This window comes from Neophocaena asiaeorientalis, unplaced genomic scaffold (assembly GCF_003031525.2).
Source record: "Neophocaena asiaeorientalis asiaeorientalis breed wild unplaced genomic scaffold, Neophocaena_asiaeorientalis_V1.1 scaffold223, whole genome shotgun sequence".
Lineage (NCBI taxonomy): Eukaryota > Metazoa > Chordata > Mammalia > Artiodactyla > Phocoenidae > Neophocaena > Neophocaena asiaeorientalis.
In genome coordinates, this window is record NW_020175045.1 from 3,131,444 (window position 1) to 3,141,065 (window position 9,622).

General features: G+C 65.0%; 1 protein-coding gene across 3 annotated transcripts in view; it reads left to right on the forward strand.

The window, feature by feature from the left end:
* Positions 1-6: 6 nt before the first annotated feature.
* The window catches only part of MICALL2 (MICAL like 2), a 20,329-nt gene continuing 10,713 nt past the window's right edge, over positions 7-9,622 (forward strand). For all 3 annotated transcript variants that reach the window (XM_024763544.1, XM_024763545.1, XM_024763546.1), the window contains exons 1-2: positions 7-229; positions 8,331-8,379. In XM_024763544.1, the coding sequence (XP_024619312.1) occupies positions 87-229; positions 8,331-8,379 (192 nt within the window). In that variant the 5' untranslated portion in view covers positions 7-86. The remainder of the gene's footprint in view (positions 230-8,330; positions 8,380-9,622) is intronic.

Genomic DNA, 9,622 nt, shown 5'->3' on the forward strand with positions numbered 1-9,622 from the left:
TCGTCTGCCCGGGGCTGGGGCCGGGCCGCAGCCCCCGGGAGCGCTTTCGGAGCCCCGGCGCCGGCCGGGCGGACGCCGCTGCCCTCATGGCGGCCATCACAGCGCTGCAGCAGTGGTGCCGGCAGCAGTGCGAGGGCTACCGGGACGTGAGCATCACCAACATGACCACGTCGTTCCGCGACGGCCTGGCCTTCTGCGCCATCCTGCACCGCCACCGGCCCGACCTCATGTGAGTGCGCCCGCTCCCCGCGCGCCGGCCTCCGGCGGGGAAACTGAGGCCAGGCTGCTCGGACGGGAGGCGGGGCAATGGGCCGCGGTCAGAACTCCCGGCCCGGGGCCTGGTGGGACGCTCCGGGGCCGGGCGGAGCCGGACCCTGCAGGCACGCCCGCCCCGTGGCCCCTGCAGGGCCTCAGTTTGCCCGGCCACCAAGTGGAGCTGGGCCGGAGCCAGGACGTCCGGCCGCCCCCGCTGGCTTAGTCAGTCCATGACTCAGGCCAGCGTCCTGGGCTCCGGCCACAGCCAGCCCTCCCCGTCGGTCTCCCTGGGAAAGGGCCAGCATATTCTGCAGAGATCCCCACTGTCCTGGGACTTACCTACCAGATCAGGGGCTGGGGGGCACTCGGGTCTTACTGTGTGGTACTTACTGGCCGTCCGCCAGCCTGTTCCGGCACCTTTAGGAATGCAGCCCAGGGTCACTGCGGGGGAGGGGGCCAATGCAGAGCAGGAAGCTTGAGACACCCACCCCCCAGGTCCCCTTGGCCGGGCCTCCTTACCCTAGGGTGATGGGGCATAAGATGGGAGGTGGGGAGGGGAGGGGACTAGGTCGTCTCCCCCCAGGAGGGTCTAGGGGTCGAGGCTGGGAGGTTGGCCCTGCCTTGTTGCCAGATCTTGTCCCCGCCCTGGACCCGCTCTGTCTGTTATTCACTCAGCAGACGCTCTTTGGCTGGGACTGGGACCTGGCTTGCTGGGACAGCTCTGTGCTGTGAGGCCCTGGCCCCCCTGCCTCATGAGAATTCACAATGAGTAAAGCTGCCAGGGAGGGTGCCTGGGCTGGGCGGATGGATGCTCAGGAAGGGTGTCCTTGGAAGACGCCTCCTGGAAAAAGCATGCTGTTTGTTAAATGTTAAAAGTGTTCTCCTGAGAAGTCATGGCTGGAACCAGGGGTAGGTGGAGCGTGTTTGCCAGGAAGGGCTCTGGCTGGGAGCAGCCAGAGGCAGCACCTTCTCAATGCCGCCCTTGGGCCTCTTGCTGTATAGACGGGGAAACTGAGACCCAGAGAGGAGACAGCCTTGTTCAGGACACAGAGCATGTCAGGCAGAACCAGGGCTGGTACATGGGGCTCCTCCCCTGCACCCAGATGTCCGCTGTACCCCCAGGGATTGTCCCCAAGCACCGCCCTCTATGGGGAAGCTAGTCTTAAGAAAGAGGCCTGCAGGGTTTTCCTCCTCCCGCCTGGGGTTGTGAAATGCATCTGTGCAGCCTCGGGGAGCCCTCTCTGCTCCCTGCCTCGGATTTGCCTTAGCTGCCCTCAGAGCCAGATATCGGGGCAGCATGCGCTTACCCTCTGAACACCCGAAGCTGAGCTTTGATCGTGGGGGGCTGGGGCGCGTGGTCATGGAGACTGGGAGACTGGGAGACGGACTGGCAGTGGAGCCTGGGGCAGGCAGGGTCCCCGGGAGGCTGGCTGGTGGCTGACCCCAGGCAGCCCGCACCGGGTCAGCAGGAGAAGTCTGCCGTTGGCGGGAAGGAGGGGGTGAGTGTCACCGGGTCTGAGCTCGGGGGCTCGGGGGCTCCCCCTGGCCCTCTGCCAGGCCAGCAACCTCAGGACTCCGCGCGGGTGTAAATGGAGATTTGGGGCCTTTCCGAGCCCCGGGAGCTTCCATCTGTTCCCAGCTGTGCTGGGGTTAGAGGCCTGTGTGTGTGCGTGCGCGCGCACCTGTCCCAGCACGCACTGCCCGCGGCGGGTGATGACGGGCGCGCACCTGTGGGTGTGTCCACGTGTTGGCACAAGCTGGTGCCTTACAGCAGTTCACATAACCATTATTGAGCGCCTGCTGTATGCGCAGCACTGTGGCCTTGGCCCCTGCCTCGGGGAGGGACGCTTTGGGAACAGACAGCAAACAGATAAAGGAACGGAAGCTCAGGCAGCTCCAGAGGGTGGGGAAGGCTGGGCAGGGAGGACACGGGAGGAGGCGGCCGCACCCTCGCACTCGGCGGGGAAGTTACCGCACTCACTGCTGGCTTGGTCACCTGCCCCCACTGGACTTTCGGCTCCAGAGGGTGGAGACATCTGTCTGCTTTGTTCACTGCTGTGTCCCCGGTGCCTGGACGACGTCTGGCACGTGACAAGCGCTCGGTAGTTGACAGCACGCAGTCGGAGGTCTGTGGATGAGGGAGGTCCTCTTGGGGCCCAGCAAGTATGCCCCTTGCTGCCAGGTGAGGGCTCTGCAGGTGCCTGGGAGCAGCAGGCAAGGGGAGGAGGAGGCCACGGGGGCGGAGATGGAGGCACGTGGCCACAGTCAGGGAAGGCCACCAGAGGCTGGGAGGGGCAAGGAATACAGTCTGCCCCTGAGCTTCCACAGGGAGCTTGGCCCTGCTCACACCTTGATGTCAGACTTCTGGTCTCCAGGCTGGGAGGGACAGAATAAATGTCTGTTATTCTAAGGCGCCCAGTTTGCGGAGAACCAGTCAGGCTCCCATACGTGGCGGGGCCCAGAAGGGGCTCCACAGATACTGGCTGGTCGAATCCCGTGTGTGTGGGCCCATGTGTGTCACGGGCCTGTGTCTATGCCTTAGATACCCCTCCGCCACCTCTGGTCCCGGCGATGCCTCTGGGCAAGTTGGTGGCTGGGGGAGGGGTGGTCGCACCGAGAAGCCCTGAGCCACCCCACCGGCCCCCAGTGCTGCGCGAGGGGGAGGAAACACGCGGGAGCCTCGTGGGGTGGCCGTGCTCCCGGGGGAGCCCCCGAGCTCAGACCCGGTGACACTCACCCCAGCCCCCCCCATCCTGTGAAGACCCTCCAGCAGCAGGAAAGTGGACATCCTGTCTCCCTGACTCCTAGCTTTGCCACCAGGAAGTCCTTCCCTTTCTCTGCTCCTGTGAGCCTGTTTCCTCCTGGCCCCAGTGGAGGGGAGCGGCCGTGAAAGAGGAGCTGGGCGCTGAGCCTGCCGGGTGGGAGCTCCAGCTGCCTGGCTGTCCTCCTGCTGGCTCTGTCCACCGGGATCTGCGAGTTTACCTGCGCCCTGCAGTGGTCGCCCTCCCTGCCCCACACCACCAGGGACATGGACAGGTGTGCGGGTCTCAGGCTCACCCAGGGATCCGCCCGGCCCATCCCCGCCCCTGGCCGGCCCGCCAGGCCCACCCCATAGCTGTAGGTGCCCACCCCAGAGCTGTAGGGGCCCACCCCAGAGCTGTAGGTGCCTACCCCATAGCTGTAGGTTTCTCAGATGGGCCTGGAGGTGCCCGCCCGCCCGCAGGGTCTGTTTCCCCAGTGACACCACATCCGCCTGAGCAGCCCAGCAGCCAGGTGAGAGCAGGAACTGCTCAAAACAAACACAGCCTTCCTGCTCCCGGCAGTAAACCTGTGGGGCTGGAGTGTTCCTTCCCCTCTAGCCAGACCAGGAGGGACTGAAGCTCCAGGAGGCCGGGAGGGCGGGAGGAGGGTGGGCAGGCCAGACGCCAGGGCCAGGGCCGCAGCCCTTCCCAGAGGCAGGGGCTGGGCTTCCTTCTCCAGGGCCGTTGGGGCGGGAGGGGTGCTGGAGCCCGGCCCTCTGTGGGAGCCGCGGAGGGGTCGGGGCTTAGGAAGTGGGTTCTGTGTAAACTCGCTGGGCCTCCCCCACTCCTCAGTCCCGTGGGGGGTGACCTGACCTTTCCCTGCAGCTCTGGGGCCCCCGCCAGGCTGGGCCACAAGTTGGGGGTGGCTCCCTGGCTGCTCTTGGAGACGCGCCCGTCGTGGGGTGTCAGGAGACTCACCCCCAGAGGCCCGCACCCAGAAGCTGCTTTCTGGGCCAGAGCAGAGGGGGCTGGGCCCCGGGTACAGGCTGGCCTCCCCCCGACGCTGGCTTCGTGGTCAGCAGGAAGCCGCCTGGGGACAGAGGCCTCTGTTCTTGGCCTGAGGGCCTGTGGCTGCGAAGGGGCTCGGGCCCAGCGCCCCCATGACTCCCCCTTAGGCCACGGCAGGAGCCCCGGGCTGACCCCTCCTGGCTGGGCCCTGGGGTCGGGGTCGGGGTCTGCGCCAGCCTGAGGAAGGCCTACAGCAGGGGGGACCTTTCCTCCCCGCCTCGCCTCGGGCACCTCCTCCGTCCACTCCTCCCTGGCTCTGTCCTCCCTCTCCCCTGGCCTCTTGCAGGGTGTCTGCCTTGGTGTCTCTGTCCCTGAGCCCCGCCCCCGCACTTCTGCCCTTTGGGCTCTCCTGTCTCATCTCTGGGCACTTTGGTACCCATGTCTCCCTCCATCTGTATTTCAGCCTCTCTGTCTGTCTGTCTGTCTCTCACCTTCTCTGCTCCCCTTCCCGGTGGGATTAACTCCAGATGTGCTGGGGATGCCTGGAAAAGAGGCTGGGCTTCTGTCATCTCCCCCCGCACCCCACTCCGCCCCCAGTCCCAGCACCCACCCCCATGTAGTTGCATTTAGTTCCAGGAAATAAACAGCGTGAGGTCGCTCTCCAGGAATTTGGAAGGGGGTACACATTCCCAAGAGCCCCCGAGGCGTTGGGGGCAGGAGGAGGTCAGCAGCCCTGGTCAGCTGTGGCCGGCGGGAAGTAGGCCGGGAGGGGCCGTGCGTGCCTCGGGCTCTCTCAGCCAGGCCCGGCGCCGGCCAGGGCAGGGCGCACAGACCCAGTGAGCTCATTCATTAGGCCGGTGCCGAAAGAGTAAACAAATGCCCCCGAAGGCCCCCCACTCAGCAAGCCCTGGACAAACTACCTCATCGGCAGCGTTCACAGAGTGCCAGCTGTGTGCCTGGCCCCAGGCAGGTACCTTGGGGTCGGAGCAGAGCACACCTGATTTTTATTTATTTATTTTTATTTTTGGCCACACCAAGCGGCTTGTGGGATCTTAGTTCCCCGACCAGGGATCAAACCCGTGCCCCCTGCAGTGGAAGCGCGGAGTTTTAACCACTGGACCGCCAGGGAATTCCAAGAATATCCCTGATTTTAAATACAGGAGTTCACCTGAAAAAATGATCTACGTGGGGCAGGTGCCCTGGGTCCCCGCCCGCCGGTGCGCAGGTTCTCAGATGAAGGTACTGACGCAGTTTGATCCCGCAAGGCCTTAAACGCAAGCCGGCCACCTCCCTGAGGTCAGCCTGAGGTGTCAGCCCGCGAGGCCTGCTGATCACGGTCCTGCAAATGGGCAGCTGAGACGACAGAAGGAGTCTTCCACCCGTTCCGTCCAGGAGCCCAGGGCGGGTGTCAGCAGGGCTGCTTCCTTCTGGGGCCTCCGCCCTGGGTGTGCAGACGCTGTCTGCTCCCCAGGCCTCTGCCTCGTCCTCTCTCTCTGCACATCTCTGCGTCCAAATTTCCCCTGTGTGTGAGGACACCAGTCATTTTGGATTAGGGCCCCCCAGTGGCCCACTTTAACTTGATTCTGTAAAGTCCCTGTTTCCAAATAAGGTCACGTCCTGAGGTTGTGGGGGTTAGGACTCCATCGGGCCTCTTTTGGGGGACACTTCAGCCCATCCCACCGGGGGGTCGCCTGCTGGCGGAAACCTGGTCCTGTGGACTTCCTGACGGGGACGGGCGGGCCCCTCCTTGGCGCTCTCAGAGGGGATTTGCGAGGCAGCTCTGACCCCTCACCCGTCTCCGCTGGCCTCAGAGCTCTGGCCCGCAGCTCTCAGGGACCAAGTTGATGCTGGCGGAACCCCCTGCCGAGGGGACGTGAGCTCAAGCCTCGGGAGATGGGCAGGGCCACTCTGGGCACAGGGAGCAGCGAGCCAAGGCCCCGGGGGCGCGCGGAGGGAGCTCAGGCTGGGAGGGGCGGGGTAGTCCTAGGACTGGCCAGGGTAGTCCGGCCCAGCCATGGCGCCTTGCGGGTCCTGGGAGGCAGCTTGGCTTTGGTGCTGAGGGTGGTGTTCCTTGAACTTGAGTGGAAGGGCAGTTCTGCACCCTCTGGCCATCGTGCCTTTGACCCTGCTCAGGGGGGCTGGCACTGCGTCGTGGGTGCCCCAATTTACGCTGAGCCCTGAGACCCTCACTCTGGGTCTGCAGGCGGAGAGGGCGCTGGGGGCAGCTGGCTGCCCCAGATCGCAAGACGGAGCCCTTGCGGCCCCCGGGGGGACCGAGGCCAACGCGGGGGGCAGAGGGCTTCCTTCTCCTTCTTGTTTGGAGACAAAACAGACCTTGTTATCCTGCCCTCCAGCGCCGGGCATCTTGCTGAGGACACGGCCGTTTCGGTCAGTGACCCTGGGTAGGTCTGGAGAAGAGATTGAGCTTTCAAAGAGGTGGTGGGGGGAGGGAGGGAGAGGCGCTCCCGAGACCCCAGTCGCTGAGGATGGAGGGGCCCGCACGGCTGAGAGCCCCCGGGGCGGCGGACGGAGCCCAGCCACTCCACGTGCCCATGGCCGTTCGTTGCTGGATGTCGGGCTGCCACACCCACCCGCCCACTCTTCCGGTCATTTGTCCCCCGCAGACGGGTCTGTCCGCCGTCCTGTCCCGGGCACAAAGCACCCTCTGTTCTCCTGGGGTGGTCTCACATCTGGAACACGTTACCTGGGAGGTGGTCCAGGCGGAAACTGGGAGGTTTCCCAAAGAGCCGGGCAGGTTGATGGACGGCAGCTGGAGGCCGATGGGGCCCCTGAGGCGGGAGGTGGGCAAACCGCAGCCCTTGTCCTCCTCCCACCCCCAATGTCTGGCCAAGGGCCAGCCGCTGCCCCAGCCTCAGTTTGCTCATCTGTGTAATAGGCCTCCCGGGGGTGTTGCAGGGTCAGGGAGGTGGGGTCAGTGCACGGTCAGGGCTGGGAGCCAGGCCATCCTAGGCCAGGTGGCCGCAAGGTCTCCCCTCCCCGCTCTGCCTGCCACCTGCCCGGCCTTGGGCCAGCGCCCTCGAATTCACCATGAGAAGCTGTGGTCACCCTCTTAAGACGGGGACCCTGAGGCCCCAAGAGAAGAGGGGGCCCGCCCGGGTCAGACAGCACGGCCGGGATGAGTCGGGATGCGGCCCCCCTGCCCCGCCCCCAGCTCTCTCTCCCTTTCCGAGGCTTCCGGAACAAGCCAGTTGACCCCAAAGCGGCAAGGCTGCCGCCCAGCACATGAACAGACAGACAGATCTGTATTTAACCAGCCCACCCGAAGGCGTTGGGCCGCGTAGCCGAACGTCCCGCGCTGGGCCGGCCGCCTGCTGGGGTCTGGCTGTGTTTTCCGGTCAGAGCGTCCTCCCGGGTGTGCTGTGCGGGGCGTGTGTGTGGAGTGCCGGGACCGGCCTGGAGCTGGCGCTGGGCTTCTCCTCCTTTCGGAACCATCGCTGTGCTCCTGGCCTCTCCGGGGAGGCCTACCATTCTGGCCGGGCCTGGGGCCCCTGCACCCCTATGGTCAAGTGTGTGTGGGAGGCACCCGGGGCTCTAATATTCTCAGCCTTGAGGGTCTGCCCCCTCGGGAGGACGGCTGGGCACCTGGTGGGCACGTTCGACCCCCAAACGCCTGGACGCTGGGGCCGAGGCCCTGCTCTGGTCCTGTTTTCCCACCGTGTGACCTCAGGCAAGTCACGGAGCCTCTCTGCCACATCGCCTCACCTGTGAGAGGTGGGCATTGACGGCGCCTGCAGGTGCGAGTTGGTATTTTTAAGGAGCTGAGCACAGCAGCGCTCACGGGAGGCACTGGGTAAATAAAGCAAGTAGTGGGAACCAGGAAGTGGAACGAGGGCCCGGCTCGCCCTGACCAGTGGGCAGTGTGGAGCTCCGCCCACAGGAGCCCCTCAACTCCAGGACATCGGCCTCCCGTGACCCACCAGGCCCGTGAGCTGCCCAGGGGGAAGCAGCCCACCCTGAGCTGGCCACCCAGGGCCTGCTTCCAGCTACACCTAACTGGGTGGCGCAGAGGTGGGGCTCGGCCTCTGCAGGGCGAGGGGTGGAGTCTGCAGCTGGGGGCCTGTGTGGGCCGTTGGGGTCCAGGTCTCGGGAGGTGCTGGACGGCATCCCCAGGCCCAGAGCAGGGCTAGAACCTGAGGCCTGGTGCCCAGCCCTACCCTCCTCTTGGTTGTTGTGTGACCTCGTACCTTCACTGCTCCACCCGTGGCCTCAGTTTCCCCCTTTGGGCAAGATGACCTCTGAGGCCCTTGTGGCCCCTCCCTTCTTGGACCCTGAACTACTTTGAACACTTGTATTTAAATTTTCCAGAAACTTCGATGCCCTCAGGAAGGAAAACATTTACGAGAACAACAAACTGGTGAGTGCCTTCTCCGCTCGGTTTGCGCTGTCCCCAGCCTGTGTCCCAGGGACCCGAGTGGGCACAACCTCCCCCGGGGTAGCCGCAGAGTCACTGCTGCCCACAGGGGGGCAGGGGGAGGCCGGGCACTCGCCGCTGGGCTCTACAGCCTGTCCCGAGCTGAGCAACCCCAGCTCCCCAGAACAGCCCCAGATCTCGTAGCCAGGCCTCCTGGTCCCTCTTTTTCTCGGTGGGGAGGGGAGGGGAGGGCCGGACCCTCCTTCCCACCCAAGGCAGAGCAGGCTCAGAGGTGGCTCTGCGGCAGGGCCCCCGGGTGGGTCCTGGGATGGACCCGCTCTCAGGCTGGCTGGGTTCAAGTCCTAGCCGGCCTCAGCTTCCCTGCTGCAAAATGAGCTCCATGACCCCACGGGGCTGATGCCCAGAAACTTGGCCCGTGTTCTCTGCGCTTCCGTTGTGGTCCCTGCTGGGGTGCAGCCGTGAGCAGGATACCCGCCCCCGTCAGGTCTGCGAGTCTGGGGGCAGCACCCGCCGCGCTGGCGAGTGGAAGTTAAATTTAACTCAACTGAGATGAAATAAAATGGCACATTCGCGTTTCAGGCACTCGCTAGCCACGCGTGGATGGCTCTGAGAGTAGGATGTGTCCACCGTGACAGGGTCGTCGGACCACGCTGAGCACGGCTAGCGTGTGGGCAGGAACGGGAGCCGCGGGGAAGAGGTGGGGTGGGGGCGTGGTGAGGGGCAGGGACGCTGGGTGAAGACAAGGAGAGGGGGCTGCCGGGGTGAAGCCTCTGGGGCTGGAGGGCACCAAGCTTATGGGTGCGGCAGGAGCAGAGGGGCGGGTGGCTGGGGTGGAGGCTGGGACAGAGGGTGGATGGGCGGCGGGGAGGCTGGGACAGAGAGAGGAGGCTGGGGTGTGGGGGGACTTGGCTTCTTCTCTGAAGGCTGCTGTGCTATAGGAGCGCTCCGGTTCCACAGGCTCTGTGCAGAGAGCAGGGTGGGGTTAGGGGGCTGGCGCTGGCGGCCGGAGTGGCCAGCTTCTGGGTATATTGGGTTGGCTGAAAAGTTCGTTCAGGTTTTACTATAAGATCCTACAGAAAAACCCAAACGAACTTTTTGGCCAAGTCCATATTTTGAAGGAGTCAGAGGCAATAGGAGAGCTTTGATCCTAGTGTGGCGGGGTGGTCACTGCTGGGGCCTGGGGTCTGGGAGCCCAGGGGCCTCGTCTTAGACGTACAAAGATTGA